At 37.8% G+C, this 17,695-nt stretch overlaps 1 protein-coding gene across 2 annotated transcripts in view; it reads right to left on the minus strand.

Annotated features, from left to right (window-relative positions):
• The window catches only part of ehbp1 (EH domain binding protein 1), a 191,881-nt gene that overhangs the window by 14,232 nt on the left and 159,954 nt on the right, over nucleotides 1–17,695 (minus strand). For both annotated transcript variants that reach the window (XM_028467869.1, XM_028467870.1), the window contains 2 exons: nucleotides 3,712–3,811; nucleotides 1,387–1,460 (listed from right to left, as the gene is read on the minus strand). In XM_028467869.1, the coding sequence (XP_028323670.1) occupies nucleotides 1,387–1,460; nucleotides 3,712–3,811 (174 nt within the window). The remainder of the gene's footprint in view (nucleotides 1–1,386; nucleotides 1,461–3,711; nucleotides 3,812–17,695) is intronic.

The raw sequence follows: 17,695 nt of genomic DNA on the forward strand, positions 1-17,695 counted from the left end.
TCCACACACAGACTGAGCGTGTCTGCTGCCACTGCTTCTCTGCTCGCAAATTACAATTGATTTATGATGAAGCAGGTATCTTATCAGGTGTCGCTGAAATTACAATGTGTGTCCGAAGGCTGCACGCAGAAGGGGGAGGGGTCTGTGAAGGGAAGGCAACGGAAAAGCAAAATCAATTAGCATTGATTGGCAAAAGGTTCATTTTGCAGAAGAGGCCGCAGTCGAAGCGGATTAAACTTCCCTCTGACAACTTTGATACCACACAATGGCGGCTTTTCTGGCTGCGCCGTCGTTAACAAGCTTTCCATACTATGATTTTTAATACCCCATAAACCCAATGTGTGTGTATGTGTGTGTGTGAATGCGGCGGCGGCTTCCAATCAGGCGGGTGTGGCTGAGGAGCAGATAGCATTGATCAAGTATCAGTGAGTGAAATGCGCATCTTAATCCTCATCAAGGAGGCAACGCAGAATTCAAATGATCAGAGCGGATCGACACAGAACGACAGGAGGAACAGCCCGACACGCAAAACCTGCGACAAAAGCACTGAATTCTGAACTAAAACACACAATTCATCTCCTTTATGAGCACAAAAACACAAATGACAATAAATACAAAATAGATTAGGAACTCAGGGAGTCAGATTAACCGTAAATTCATCCTTATGCTCAGATATTTGATCATAAAGTGAAAAAACTCAAGTTTTTCTATCCCTTGCTTTAAAAAACGGCATTGTTGGGAATATGAAACAACTGTCAGAAAAAGGCCTGAAAGATGTGGAGAAGATGTTTTTCAGTTATAGAAGCATCTTAAATTGCAGTTCTCATCTTTCCAGTAACACAGCTGCTTGTTAAATGTCCTGAATGAATTATTTTGGTGCAGTTTTTCCCCCAGAGTATTGCAGTGCTTACATATATACTTTTTGTCTTTTCCTTTTTTTGAAAAACTGGACTGTCCAAAATAAGGAATAAAAAAACAAACAAAACAAAATTAAAAAAAAAATTCATACAGAGTTCAGCTCTTTTCCAGGGAGACATTCTGATAGTTTTAAGGTGTTTTCATTCCGACACAATAGGCAGGTTCACGGTTTTCTATATCCAATGACAGGGACAACCTGTGCTTATTATATGTGTTTATCCATTAGCTTAATGTCGGAGGTTCAGGGTTTATCCATCTTTTGGTGATGTTTATCTTTGCTGCTGTTACCATTATTCTAAAATTGGTTGCAGTTTGTTTTTAAAAAGAATGCATTTGGAAGGAAAACAAAACAGCTGCTGCACAGACTGTCAGAAACAGCCTAGAACGATGTGGAGGAGATGGAGGATTTTTCAGTTATATAGTGACGTTACATGTCTGTGTGTGTGTGTGTGTGTGTTTGTGTGTTACCTTCGATGGCCAGCATCGCTCTCAGCTCTCTGTTCAGCAGTTCAAAGCGTCTCTCCAGATCGTGCTCTTTCTCCCTGCAGCAAGTTTGTAAACACACATGCACACACACACGCACGCACACACACACGTACACAACACACACACACCAAAGTTCATCAATATGTTAATGACTCAATCATTAAGCACTTAAAGAAACCTGCAATAAACATTGATTCAGCGACTCGCCTGAACTTTCTCCAGCTTCACATTAATCTACTGCACATAACTGATACTCACAGTGTGCTCACGGCTCTGTGTGTGTGCTTGTGTCTCTGTGTGTGTGTGTTTGTGTCTGTGTGTGTGTACACGTGTGTGTGTGTGTGTGTGAGTAAACACGTGGTGGTAGAACTGCCTTTAAAACATAATGAAGGTGAATGAGTGACAGGCTTTTTTCATGTGCGTATGTGCGTGCATACCAGGCCTGTGTGTGTGTGTGTGTGTGTGTGTGTGTGGGGGGGAATTTGTGTGTGCGTGTGTGGAACCACAAATTGAATTCTTCCCTCTTTCAGCCATATTAAAAAAGCAGCTAATTCGTCCCTAATAGAATTTGTCCTTCACAGGCCCCGTCTTCTCTCCACCATGCGGCTAATAATCAGCCCTTCTGTCAATTGGACCTTTTAAAAGCCCTCCTTTTCCTCCGTATAATGTGATTAGGAATACTTCAATCTCTCCTCGCTTTCAAATCCCTGCAGCTACGAATGACAGGAAAAACGGCAGCATAAGAGTGTGTGCGCCTGTGCGTGTGTCGTAGCTGACCACATACAAAGAGACTGCAGATGGAGTCGCCACCGACCACGTTTTGATCGATTTCATGTAAATCAATGAGCGTGTGGACACACCAATGAAGTGTGAGCTGCACACAGTGGGTTGAACTAGGCTGACATTTAAAGGCCTGTCACACTGATTGTAGGATTTATTACAACATGTTGGTGACAACAGGGGAGCTGTACTGGACCAATCAGTTCACCTGTGGATCGTTAACAGCAAACGTAAGTTAAAATACAGTTTTAGCAAATAAGTTGACCTGATGATGTAGCCCCGCCCCTTTAGCATGTGACCCTGCCTATCCAACACTGCTCTTAAAGAAGTCATATTTAAAAAAAAAAAAAAAAAAAAAAAAAAAAGCTGCTAAATATGTTGAGGAAATGTAAAAAAGTTTTCTAATTTAAATTAAAAATGTGTGTTTTCTTAACATATTTCTTGGATTTGTTTTAAAACTCAAAATTAGGGCAAAAATCTATTTACTTAATTTTATTGTCAGTAATTGGGGACAGATATATATTTTTATCTGTAGAAATATAGCTGGCACATACAGTATGTATCCATACTCCTAACCCACTTTGATTGTTACAGTATAATGCAAAAATTACGATACATCTATTTCTTCATTTTTTTCTTCAAATATTGGGTTATTTATGTGCTCATTGTTTTGCGATTTACCAATTGTTCAAATATGAATTCATTTTATTTAATTTTTTACAATAGTAGGTTATATATTTATTATTTTACCAATTAATTTATGTATTTATTTAATTTTATTCTATAATTGAAGTGTGTACCAAAATAAAATGGTTTAGAAATGTGGATAAAACATGAAAATAATACAAAAAATAATACAGTAAAGAACTAAAAGCGTAGCGTAGCATAGCATAGCATAGCATAGCATAGCATAGCATAGCATAGCATAGCATAGCGAATGGTAGCGTATCGTAGCGTGGCATAGTGCACATATCGTAGCGTAGCCTAGTGTAGCATAGCGTAGTGTATCGTACTGTAATGTAGTGTAGCGTAGTGCAGCGTAGTGTAGCGTATCGTAGCTTAGTGTAGTGTATCGTAGCAAACCATAATGTAGCGCATCGTAGCGTAGTGTAGTGTAGTGTAGCGTATCGTAGCGTACCATAGTGTAGTGTAGCGTATCGTAGCGTACCATAGTGTAGCACATCGTAGTGTAGTGTATCGTAGCATACCATAGTGTGGCGCATCGTAGTGTAGCGTATCATAGCGTACCATAGTGTAGCGTATCATAGCATAGCGTAGCGTAGCGGAGTGTAGCGTAGCGGAGTGTAGCGTAGCGTATCGTAGCGTAACAGTGTGGCGTAGTGTAGTGCAGTGTAGTGTAATGTAGTGTAGTGTAGCGTAATGTAGCGTAATGTAGTGTAGCGTAATGTAGTGTAGCGTAGTGTAATGTAGCGTAGTGCAGTGCAGCGCAGCGTAGTGTAATGTAGCGTAGTGCGGTGCAGCGTAGTGTAATGTAGCGTAGCGCAGTGTAGCGTAGTATGAACGTACAGCAGGGAGAGCTGGTTCTGTCTTCTGATCAGGGCGTTTTTCTTGTTCACCAACATGAACCATTCCTGCATCATGGCCTCCTCCTCCTCCTTGTTGTTTCCTACAAATACAACAAAACACAAACCACAGGCGCGTTTAATATAACGTCCTTATATCCATTCCTGATCCCTGTGTTAACATTCCCACAATTCCTACATCCATATGGTTTCACCCGGCAGGATTAGCTGAGCCATTAAACTGTGGCTTCACACATTTTCAACCACTCACTCAGCAACTCTTCACCACTGTGTGTTAGTGTGAAGCTTTACGCCTGAGGCCAAAGCTGAGTTGGAACTCACTCAGCAGATACAAAGAGTGGAAATGTAACATGACATCAGACAGGAGCCCTCATTGTTCACTGTCACTACAGTTATGATCACATTGTGTTGTTTCTCGTCCTATTGCAGTCATGGGCTCGCTGCAGCCCTCAGACTCATTTTGTGCAGCACCCAAAGTAAACGCATAAAGGGACTCCAAAAACAAGTCAACAAAAATTCACAAAATGACAACAAAAACACAAAACAACAATGACAATGCACAAAATTAGAGAAAAATACACAAAATTATTCAAAAGTGACAAAAAACAAACAAAACAACAAACAAAACAGAAAAAATACAGAAAAATACAGAAAATGACTCAACAGTCACACAAAACCAAACAAAACAGAAAATGCACAAAATTAAAGAAAATGACAAAAAATTAAAAAGTCACACAGAAACACACAAGAGTAGAGAACAATATATAATGACCCAAGAAAAAGAAAAATAATCCACAAAATGACAACACAATTGTTGTCATTTTGTGGATTTTATTGTAGTTTTGCGATTTTTCTTGAGTCATTTAGTGTTTCTTGGGTTTTTGTTGTCATTTTGTGTGTTTTAGGAGTCATTTTGTCTGTTTTTATTGTAGTTCTGTGCTTTCTGGAGTTTTTGTCCTTTTGTGTGTTTTATTGTCATTTTGTGTTTTTTTTTTTTTTTTTTGGCATTTTGTGTATTTTTGGACTATTTTAGTTTTTTGTTTGTAACTCAATGTCAGTCATCAGCCCCACATTTTTGAGTTAGCTTAGCATGTAGCAGCTGAGCAGGGTCAAAGGGTAAAAAAGCAGCTAATTTGATCGAATAAACTTAATATACAAAAAAGTCTAAATAAGTACATCACAGGTTTATAATAAATAAGCCACCATTGGTTCAGAGAAGAGCATCATTGTGTGTGTGTGTGTGTGTGTGTGTGTGTGCATGTGTGTGACACTCAGCAGATGTATGTAATTTCATTTAAAAAAGAGAGAGAGAGAGCAGAGGAGGAGAGGAGTGTAGAATGAAAGAAAGCATCAGGATTTAGAGGAATCAGGGATTACTGTGGGCGACTTTGAAACGGACGAGGATAAATCCTGCTCTGACAGGTCACTGTGCTGCTCCGCCTCAAATAAAACAAGCAAATAATAAGAGGAAATATGAAGCTCTGTGACACTGTGCAAAGGAGGGATTATACAGGTGGAACCAACACAAGGTCATTCCTCTTCCTCTTCCTTTAGACTTTCTTACACTTTTTAATCCATGAAGGCACATTAGACATGCAGCATGTAGACAGAACCAGCCACCAGTCCCGCATGTTAGCGTTAGCTTAGCATTTAGCCGGGCCGGCTGAGCAGGGTCAAAGGGTCAAGGCTCGGAGCTATAGAGTAATATTTTTTTATTTTTGTATCAAACTACTGTCATGAAGAATTAAATTCCTGGCAGTTGTTTTAATTTGATTGTTTTCACTGATCACATTGTTTTTAATCCTTGTTTTCCATCTTAGTTTGCTTTTATTTCATAAATGTTTTATTATTTGTAGGGTTTATTGTCATTATTTTGTATTCGTCTGTGTTTTAATGACAATGTTTTCTTTAAATTGACCATATGTTTCTATTTTTATTGAATGTTTTTAACTATATGGTTGTATTGTATACTATATAAATAAATATTGCTTTTAATGCTGTTTTCACATAGGTTTTCAGAGCGATCTGAATTGTTTTCACTGACCACATTGTTTATTTTGTTCTATAATAAATATTTCATCATTGGTGGTGTTTATTGACATTTTGTTGCATTTGTCTGTGTTTTAATGACTTTTCTTAAAATGAATTTGTTTTCTTCTGTTTTTACGGTTTTTTTAAAGACTACATTTTTTGTTTTATATTGTGTTATTATTGACTTTAATTTTAGTTTTTAATTAACTATATTGTTGTATACTATATAAATACATTTATACACGTTTTTACTACTGTTTTCACATTCATTTTTTATTTTATTGTTTTCACTGATTGTTTTTATCCTTTTATTTCAGAAATATTTTATCATTTGTGGGGTTTATTGACAATTTTGTGCATTTTTTTGTATTTGTATGTGTTTTAATGACATTTTCCTTAATTGGACTAAATTTTTCTGTTTTTATTGTTTTTTAAGATCTATATTTTTTGTTTTATAATGTGTTATTGACTATGTTTTTATTGTGTTTTTAAATATATTGTTTTTACTGCTGTTTTCAGAGCAATCTCAATTGTTTTTATTCTATTGTTTTAACAGATCATTAGTTTGCTTTTATTTCATAAATATTTTATTATTAATAGGGTTTATTGACATTTCTTTTGCATTTTTGTGTTTAATGACCACATTTCCTTAGACATTTCTTTAATATTGACTATATTTTTTGTTTTTATTGACTGTTTTTAAGTATATTGCTGTATTGTATACTATTAAATCTATTTTGTTTTAACTGCTAATCATAGTGTTTATTTTCACTCCTTTGGGTTCCTTAGATTTTAATGTTTTTTTTTAAATTTTAAACAACAGTTTATTATTTCCAGTCCATCGTGCCTACAGGTCCTCCTAATGTGACCTTGAACTTGAGAAGAGGCTGGAGTACAGGGATAGGATGGAGGGACGAGAAGCAGCAGACGCTCAACAGATGCTCAGCATCCACCTCTGTGGGGTCAAACTTTGACCTCCATGGTCTACTCGACTCTTAAAGAGACACACACTGCAGTTCTATTTTCATATCCCAAAGACAATGATTTCAGTTAAAATAACTAAATATAGAATCTATTATAAATAGTGTCACTACACTTTCAAGAATGATAATATAATATAATACGACTATTTGTTGGAGAGGGGAAAAGCTTTTAAAAGAGCTTTTGACCTTTGGGTGTATCAGTTCAAATGGTAACCATTATAATTGGTGACAAATCACTGTCCACAACAATCTGTTAATTAGTCACACTTCAGATGACAGCTGTGAACCACATCTGTTAATATAGGGTTCTATTCTCCCATGTGCGCAAGTCCAAAAAGCAGTGCAGCGGCGCTGTTTTTGGCTGTGTGCTATTCTCCCCCTGAACTTAAGTCAGTCGCTGCGCACCTTCATCCCAGTTACACTATGTGGGTGGAGCAGCCCTGAAATGTGGGCGTTCCCATTCAAATCTGGCTTTACACGCATTCTCCGGTGTGCGTAACTCCTTTTCCTCTTAAGTGCTTCTAACCCTAGAATAAGGACAGCGCCCCAATAAGGTGAAACATTATATTGCACGTGACATATGGACTTAGTTACATTTGAAGCCACACGGACTCGTGCGTCATACAGCAGCAGCTGTGATCACTCAGCTGCTGCTGCGCGATTAATTAAAACTCTGACAGATGCAGATTTCTGTCCACGTTGGCCACAGCAATTCAACTATTTTCATACTATGTCCAACATAAAGTCACAGTTTGATCCACTACACAGTGAAACAAGCCGTCATATGCAGATGAGGATGGACCAAGTGTAACACCGACAGGTAAAACTGATCAAAGCCAACATTAACATGGTGACAAGTTGAACCAAGTGCACAATGCGATCAAAGTTTGCATTTTTCTGCTCCTAACCTTAAAAAAATGGACGACATCACTCATCACGCACGATATGTGTGCTGATTGACAGAAGAGCGGGACAATGACATCACAAGCCCCGCCCACAAAGACAGAACTAGTAGATAAAGGCTTCATTGAAGCATATTTTTTTTTAATCTCAATGACTATTTAATTGACTTTAGTGTTTGATTGTTGTTCATTTGAGGCTATAACGTGGACAACAGCTGCTTGAAAATGAACTCAAAAATAAGATAGTTACTAGATTTTTTTGTGTTTTTTTTTTTTTTTAATCAAAACTGTGACTTAAATAATTTGACAATAAACATTAGAGAAAATCAAGTCAATAAAATGTTAAATTTTTGTAATTCATGCCCACAAAATCAGAAATATTCCAAAAAATCCTACTCAAAGCCTGTTTATAGGATGTTTTTTTCAAGCGTTATACTGAAACCAAAGCTCTGATGGAGGTTTGATTCCCTCATACTCGAGCCAAGCCATTAAAACACACACGTCAACAGAGGGAGGGAGACAAGCTGCAGATTGAAGACAAATGGTGTAAATGTCCCTGGCAGCGAGTATGGACACTGTGTGTGTGTGTGAATCCAGCCTTTGGCTCTCCTGGGGACCACTTGGATCAAAGCATCTGGTGAATTTGGCAGAGCGGCGCTTCTCGACGCGTCACAAACGGGCCAAACTCCGCCGAGACGCCAGCAAACAAACCTGGCACGGCTTCCATGTTTGATCAGGACATCAAAGGACAAACATGGGGTTTCCCCCGTCAACAGAAAACACTATCATTATTAATATCATGGCAGCTATCAACGAGGTCGCCATGGTGACACACACACAGCAGAGACAGCTGATACAGCCTCCATCTGATGGTTTCAGTGTCTCTTCCTCCAGGCGGCGGTGAACACACCAGCTTCGACTGGACGGACAAACAAGATTAAGATGGCCATCTTGGTCAGTGTTCCACTCAGAGCAGACAGACAGGGATAATGAAAGTTGTTTTCAATTAGCAACAATAACACTAAACATCAGTGTGTGTGTGTTTGTTCGAAAAAACAAGAAAAACACATCTGTGGGACCAATAAACAAATTCATCTCTTTAGAGTCGAGCACCAGTTCTCATTTTGTCCACTAAGGATTTTTTTCTGTCGATTAATCATTTTTTTGTTTAATATTTTTTGTTGATTAATAATTTTCTCATTGGTTAATCATTTTTTGTTTTGATTAATTATTTTTTGTTTTGATTAATTATTTTTTGTTGATCAATACATTTTTTCTCAACTGTTTTTTCTCGTCGACTAATGACTTATTTTGTCGATTATACTTTTTTGGTGATTAATAATTTTTCTTCAGCTAATGCTATTTTATCATTTTTGGTCAATTTATCCATCTTTTGTTGACTAATGATCTTTTGTCGATTTTTTTTACGTCAAATCATTTTTGGTTGATTACTTTTATTTACTAATCATCTTCTTATCGATTAATAATTTTTTGTGTTGATTAATAGTTTTTTGTTGACTAATAATTTTTTTTTTCTCGATTCATTATTACTCATCGACTAATGATTTATTTGGTCATTTTTTGGTGATTTATTATTTATTCATGATAATGATTTCTCATCAATCAATCATTTTTTTTTCAATTTAATCGTCTTTTGGAAAAAAAATTTTTTGTTGATTAATAACTTTTGTTGACTAATGATTTATCTTGTCGAGTAAAACTTTTTTTGTCAATTAATCATTGTTTTGATAACTATTCTTTTGTTGACTAATGATTTTTGATGTTGAATGATATTTTTTTTCATAATTAATGGTTATTTTGACAACTTTTAAATACTTTCTCAGTTTCATGATTTGTTTATATATCAATGCTTTTTTTAAAGTTGTTTAATACTTATGTTTATGAGTACGTTTTAGTCAGATTGTGACTCGGTTCCTTTGCCTGGATCTGTTTAGTCCTGAGTGTTCAGTGGTTAAAGGTGTTTCTGACACATCTGAATCCTTTAATCTGACTGTGTTTATGGTGAGTTTACTAACCGTACGTCCACATCAGGAGTCCCTCTGATGACTCAGAGGTTCCGACATAGGTTTGGGTGACATACAATCTCAAACTAAAATATGATGAATGACGTTGATATTGAGCTATTTACCTCATTAGTGAATTAAGAGGGATCTGATATCTCTGATGTCAACAGTTTGACCCGTTATCTACACTCAGGCTTTTTCATCACGCACTAATCCAACCACTTGAAATATTCCTTTTGAATCCCACAGAGCTGGAGTAACTTTCTGAGCCTGGGAGGCTTGAGCAGCTCATGAATGGGAGGACATTAAAAAGCGTCTCGTTTCTTTATCCCACACACATTTAATCCAATCGCTGCTAATCCAATTTGTCTATCAGACATGTAGAAAGGGGATGCAGAACAACCTCTCCCCTCTTCCTGTTTCCGCGTTCTGTTCCCCGTCCAAACGCCAACCTGTCGGGTATCAACGCGGAATCGCTCGATGAAAGACGGCAAGACATGAAAGGAGACACGGGAACAAAAAGAACAGGAGCGACATTGTTTCCTGTGATTAGGAAGGAGCTCGTTACAAGGCCGTCACAGCCTCAGCATGAATATAGATGAAGGGGGTTGGGGGGTTGATGTGAGCACTTGTTTTCATGACATTTGAAGCCATTTTTACGATTAAACACACCATTCTACACCTCCTTAATATTCTGCCAGAAAAAATGTCAGGAATGTCCTCATTTGTCACAGATTAAAAAAAAAACGTGTGAACCGTTTTTGCTCATCTTCAGAACTCATCAGAACCAATCAGAGCCAGGATTGTGTTTGATTTACTGTCTGACAACTGTTGCTCACAGTCCCCGCCGCTTTCCCGGAGCTGGAGAGCTGTTTTTTTTTTACAGTGTATGGTCTGGAGGAGTAGAAGATGGATTTAGCAACTTTTCTGCTTGAAAGGTAATTACTGCTGCTTGATTTGTTTGATTTGTAATTGTTACACTAGAACTATGTGGTGCATGTGTTGTTTGTGTGCACGCAGCAGCCTCCGTGTGGGCTGCTGTAAGTGACACTGTGTTGTTGCTGCTGCTGAGGTGTGTGCACATTGAGAGAGAGAGAAGCGCTGCAGTAATATGCTTTTAATAGAGCATGTTATATTACTGTGATGCTGTTGTTGGACAAATGTTAGCTTGTTAGCTCCTCTATGGGAAAGACTTGGATTCTTTCCTTTTTATTACAAATTTTTATATTTTGATAGTGCTTTGAAATGACTTTTTTGTAATTAACACTATATAAATAAAGTTGAATTGAACTGAATTGAAGTACACCTCACACAACATCACTAAGAAAAGTAGCTTTCCATTGATGTCAAATCTATGATTTTTTTTAACAAAATTTCACTAAAATTATGCAAAATTGAGTACAATGTAAATACTGACAAATGTGGGGGAAAACACCTGTTATCTCCATCAGAGGTTCTGATGCATCACAGACTTGTTTTCTTAGAATTCACATTCTGCCCAGAGAGCCTGTGCTGAGCTCAGAAACATCGATGGGCGTCTTCATTATGAAGCTGGATCGGCTCATTTTCTTCCATTGCCTCTGTTCAAACATTTGCTGTCAGAAACTCATGTCTCACCTCTGTAATATTCTTCCCCCTCTCTCCTAAACACACAGAAGCACACACACACATACGCAGCAGTGGGCAAACACCTCCGCCTTCTCCTCCACCTCTGAGGTTACTGAGGGCAAACACAATTCAGCTAATAGACTCACTCTGGGGACCGAGTGTTCATATTCGGACGCACAATCGTCTGTAGCCCCACACATAAGTGTGTTTGCACAAGATCACATTTTCATACTTTGGATCCTTGCTACAGCATCGCCCTCTTTATCCTTTGACCCTGGCCCAGCCAGAGGTGCTACATGCTAAGCTAACCCAAACATGTGGGACTGGTCTCTGGTATGGAGTTACCAGCCTCAGAGGAAAAATCACATTTAGCATCTGCAACACAGACTGCCAAGACCACGCAGGGGGCAATAACTAAGACTATTGGGCTGCAGCTATTGATTATTTTGGTAATTGAGAATTCTATTTATTATTTCAGTGGTTCTCAATCCTTTTTGGCTCAAGTTCTCCCTTTCTCTTATTCTGAATCCAAGTACCCCTTTTGTCAAACTAGATTCTGCTCTGAATACTATCTAAAAACAACTATAGAAGGTAATGATGGAATGAACGAGTGATTGTACACATTTTAAAGAGTCTCATTCAGTAAATAAGTGGAATGAAACAGTATTTAGTGTCTCCTGAATAGATTTATTTCTGTTGTTTTTATCATTTCCTGTCATCTCCCGCCACGCCCCTTGTATTTTCAGTTCATGTTCTAATCAATTATTTCCATTATCATTGTTGTGATTATCATTTTTAACTGAAGATAAACATTATAAAACACCATATTTTAATGCTTTGTGTGTGCGAGTTTGTGTTGAATACATGTTTAATCGCTGTTTGAAAGTTTAGGATGAACCTAGTTAAACAATGTGATTTTTATGATAAATATAATAAGCGTGATGCAATACTCCATCAGGTCATTAGGTGGCAGAATGTAGCACAATAAGGCTGTAGCGTGGGAACAGTCAGGGAACGTAAGACGAACCACGTTATCATAATAAATATAATGAAATAATAAAATTAATATGAGTAAAGCGATACATAATTAAACCTAAAGGTGTGAATACAAGAACACAACTTTAAGAAGAACCAAGTTAAACAATGTGATTAATATGATAAATATAATAAGCGTAATGCAATACTCCATCATGTCACTAGGTGGTAATAAGTAGCATAATATGGTTCCATAATGTGTTCCACAATGTTTTTTTTTTAAAAGATAAATATTTAAAAGTATAGAGTGACGTGGAGGGGAGAGGAGTTTTAAATCAATCAAACGTGTCTTTTGTTTTTGTTCCCACGGCGATGTGAGAGCACACTTTAAGAAGTTATAACAGTTAGATATGAGCGAAAGCCCTCTCCTTTGGTCCTGAAAAGGTAGCTAAAAAAAAAAAAAAGTCATTAAAAGATTGTGTTAGCCTGAAGCGTTGAACTCCTGCACATCTGCAGAGTGAAGAGACGCTCTTTGAGACCTTTTGCTGTAGAATTATTCGGCTCTTCTGCAATCATGAATCCTCCCTTTGATGGAAACCACACTAACGCCAGCACACGACTGTTTCTCTATTTATCTAAGAGGAGCAGGCAAGCAGTGGCAATCACACATATGTCCTCCTCCTCCTCCTTGTGGTCGACTCGCTCCCTCCATCCTCTCACTCCATCAAATTGTGTTTTTGCCACAAATCAATAAACATTATCAGAGACTGGCAGACTATGGGCTGGTGGAGGCAGCCTCTGTCTGTTAAAGCTCAGACCGCCCTGTCTATATCGCAAGCTGGGTGAGAAGGCCACACACACACATACATACATACACACACACACACACCAGTATGAGAGAAAGAGAATGGAAGAGGAACAATAACAGCAAACATACAGTAAACGTTACACCGAGTGAGGACGAAAAATCAACAATTGCAAACAAGCCAGAGATCTGCTTCTCATTTACAAATAAATAGAAGCACACACGCACGCACACACACATGTACATGCTAACACACAATCGCTGCACAAAAATATGGATTCACGCTTTGACTATGTTTAAAAGCACAAAATATTGTTGGTTTCTAAATAGCAGAAATTAATGGGAGAAATGATAGAAAAAAACAGAAAATAAATAAATAAAAAAAATTCAAAAATCAAAGGAAAACATTAAGGCGATAAAAAGACGATAACAAATTCATTTAAAAACAATTAAAGGCAGAATTACAATGTCAGAAATTTATGGAAAATTGTGGGAATTCAGAAAAATGAATTAAATAATCTAAATATTGCTGAGTTTTTATTTTAATTCATTAAAAAGAAAATTTCACAATTTTGTTGAATGACTGAATTCATTCATTAGCCATTCGGATTATTTATTTACTAACATTTATTTAATAGAAAAACTTTTTTCTATAACATTCTATTATTAAGAACATTTTAAATATTTTAAATACGATTAGATTATATAACTGAAATACCATATATATTTTTTTTAAAGAATTATTCTATTATTTTTCTAATTGGCTGTGAGAAGTCACGTTATCAGCTTGATTTCATGTATTGCTGGATTTTAAAAACAACCGTTCCCAGTACAATAAATATCCAGACATGAATAAAAAGGCACCAAAATAAAAAATATTCTTAAATATTCAGCATCTTTTATCAGAGTAGTTTGATTTACAGATAACAAAAAGGATTTTTCACACTTTTTGACCGTTCCCTTTTACATTAAAGTAATAATCAGCCTAAAGTGGAGCCAATACGCTGCAGTGTCAGCGCTTATCGCTTCTCAGCTCGCTTTAACGTTAGCGTCAAAGAACCTTTGCTTTACAAGAGCCGTAAAAAAAGAGATGATTTTCAACCTGTCCCCACTTAGCTCGGGGCTGGAAATGGAAGAACGAGAGGCCACGCCATGCATCATTTCTCAATTACTGTCCTCATTATTGTCACCAGTGTTCATTACCACTATTATCATCTTCCTCTTTCAGCCTCCCCCCCACACACACTTGGGCAGAGCTGGGCCTGTTGTTGCAGAGAGCAGGGAGGTAGGATGGAGGGCTTTCTGCGAGGCCGGAGCACTTCAGGTAATTAATGTAGCAAAAGGGGGGAGATGAGAGAAATAAAGCGAATGTGCGTATGGCCGTCTGTGTGTTTCTACTGAAACGTCTGATTGGGGAGCTCACCTGCCGATACCCCCTAAAAGGTATTTCATTAGCGGGCCTTTGGCCATACAAGCAGAGCAACAAAGCCTGGGTTACGCTGGTCTCCACTCCAGGACGTCTGTAGCTGTGTGTGTGGAGAGCAGAGGCTCATAATCTCATGACAAAAGGTAAAAAGGCATCATCCTATTACCAGCGTGATCTTCAGCAGCTCTGTTCCACGGGGGGAGGGGGGGGGGGAAATCTTCACTTATTGAGGTGAGTGGGTGATCGGCGCCTCCCTATTACATTTTGGCAAGAGTAGGTATGAAGGGGAGAGAAGAGAGCAGGGACCCCTGCTAGGGTCCCACTCCCGTTCCTTTTCTATTACTCAGAATGAGACCTCCTATTAGGCTGTAGGGCTTGGACGCACGCTGAGCTAGACTCTTCAATCAACCACCTCAATACCAGCGGTGAAGATCACTGGTAAACCATCGTCAGCTACACCATAAAACCATCTTGGTGCGGTATGGTCATGGTTATCATCTGACGGAAAACAAGTAAGATTCTGGAAAGCATTTCTACAAACTTCTCAAAAACAGAGAAAGGTCCTTTAAGTGGAAAAAAAATACTTTTTTAACCGCTTATGTCTCCTTTAACTCTTAACTCACTCAACTCAACTTTAAAGAACAGAAGAAGAAAAAGAACCCAACAAGATCCACATGAACAGTACTCTAGGGCTTCGAGAAACACCGGGTGAGACTCTTTGATCAACCAACTAAATGCCAGCGGTGATGATCACAAAGCAAACATTGTGGGTTACACCTTAAAATGACTTTGGGTAGTGCTTTAAATGTTTACTTTTCTACAAACTTCCCGAAAATGTAAAAATATGTATTTGTTCTCAGGGTGAAAAGAATCAAAACACAATTTTTTTGGTTGGCAACGATTGTCAAGTTGCCGGTTCCGGCTCCCAAACGCAACTTTGAAAAGGTCAGAATGTTCAAACTGATTAATAGGCAGGTTAAAAATCCTCAGGAATTTATTATTACTTAGAATGACACCTCCTATTAGGCTACAGGGCCTTGATGCACACTAGCCAAGACCTTCAATCAACTAGCGGTCAAGATCACTGGTAAAACATTGTCAGCTGCAAGGACGATTCTGGGCACCATTTCCACAAACTTCTCCAAAACAGAGAAATGTCCTTAAAGTGGAAATTATTATTTTTTTCTTTAGCTGCTTGGGTCGCCTTTCATACTCAAGGGTTTCCAGATACACCGGGTGAGACTCTTTAATCAACCAACTAAACGCCAGCGGTGATAATCAGAAAGTAAACAGGGTGAAAAGAACAAAAACACATTGTTTTCGTTGGCCACGATCATCAACTTGCCGGTTCCGGTTTCCAAACGCAACTTTGAAAAGGCCGGCATGTTCATACTGATAAATGGGCTGTTTAAGAATGTTGAGGAATGTCTTCCTCCTCAGATTGAGGCATTGATGCACAGAAGGTTAGACCTTCACTCAACCACCTCAACACTAGCGGTGAAGACCACTGGAAAAACATAGTCGGTTACACTTTAAAACCAATCTGGGACAGACAACTACTACAGAACTTTTCAAACTTTAGTTTTCAACAAATTCTTCCAGATACATTTGTTCTTGTTCTCAAAGTGGAAAAAACAAGAATAGTCTTTTTTTGGCTGTGACGTTGATCGGCAAGAGGACGGTTTTGGTTCCCTAACCCAAGATCTCGATGAGATCAAAGTTCAGAAGGAGAAGAGGGATGAGAGGACACATTTGAACTAATTCAGGATGTTGGAAAGTAATTTAAATGGGCATCAAACTAGTCAGTAGGCAAATATTGAAAAACATTGGACCTCGAAACAACCATACTATCATCTTCATGCTACAGTGATAAAACGACTAAAAAGTAGCTCATGGCCCACTTTTGGGTCCCGGCCCGTGACTTGAGAAGTTCTGCTCTATACACTGTGTGGGAATATTCCTGCAGTGCATGTTGGGTATGTATCACCAACAACACATGGACTTAGTGAGTTAGTGAGAGAAGGAGATTAGTCTGTTGTTTTTCAGTGCGGGTGTTTTGTCTTCTGCTCAGCGGGGGAACCTGCTTCTAGCCTCAGGTTACACAAGGGAATTGTGGGAAACACAAGTAGCCTGAGCTGTTTGTGAATGACCACAAATCTAAGCTTAATGAAGTCCCACAAAGACATCAAGGAAAGTTTGTATTTCTACACCATTTTAAGACCAAAAAAATTGTATTTTAGGGCAATTTAACTACATTTTTAGCTCAGCTTGATTTTCTCCACAAACTTCGAGGTATCTTTCAGGTCAAACGGTAGCCCATAATGAAATAAATATAATATTGTAACTCAGAAGCAATCATAAAAAGCCCTGGTAAACTATTGAAGAGAAAAACCTCTTTCGTGCAAATTGTGAAATATTTGGATATCGTCTGCATAGCGACAAACATGTTGGTTTGAGAGATGTTTGACCATTACAAAGTGGTCCTTGGTTCAAATCTTTACACTTTTTCACTTCACCACTTTTCAGCAGGGGTCAAAGATGGAAAGTAACTTCAAAATGTCAGTCAAACATTTGGTCTTTTTTGGGTTCAACTTGAGTTCATCTTCTAATATTTTTGTCAGTTTGTGAAAAATCGTCTGACATTGTCTGCATAACGACAACGTTTCATCTTTTATGTTCCCATTGACGTGATATGATATCTTATATTTTGGTGCTTTTAATGTAAGTTATGCGCAATAATAATCGTTCAATAATTGTATTTGTTTCCCTCAGTTTTTAATCAGCTAAATATTGCAATTTGACCAGAATAAAGCCCAGACCCTTTGTCCCTGCCTCACCACTGTTGGTACATGCTAAGCAAACCCAAACACCCTAGCTAACTCAGATATTTTTATCTTTCAGTTAAAGAGCTGCATGTTAACATGCCTTTATGGAAGATTTGGTTCATGTTTAAACATTTAAGTCATTTTTAACTTTTTTGTTCAGTTAATTTTCAAGACAAACACTTGCCAACTAATGCATTTGCTTTAATTTTTACCATATTCTTTGAAAAACGTATTAACCTTTGGGAAAAACACAATACTTAGTCACTATTTCAGTCGAAGTATGATAAACAAAGCTACATGGTAAAGTGCTTCTTGTTGATAAAGGCCCATATTTAGTCCATCCATCAGGACACGGAGACGTTTGATGAGCTTTAAAAGAAACCAAATA

This window comes from Gouania willdenowi, chromosome 15 (assembly GCF_900634775.1).
Source record: "Gouania willdenowi chromosome 15, fGouWil2.1, whole genome shotgun sequence".
NCBI lineage: Eukaryota > Metazoa > Chordata > Actinopteri > Blenniiformes > Gobiesocidae > Gouania > Gouania willdenowi.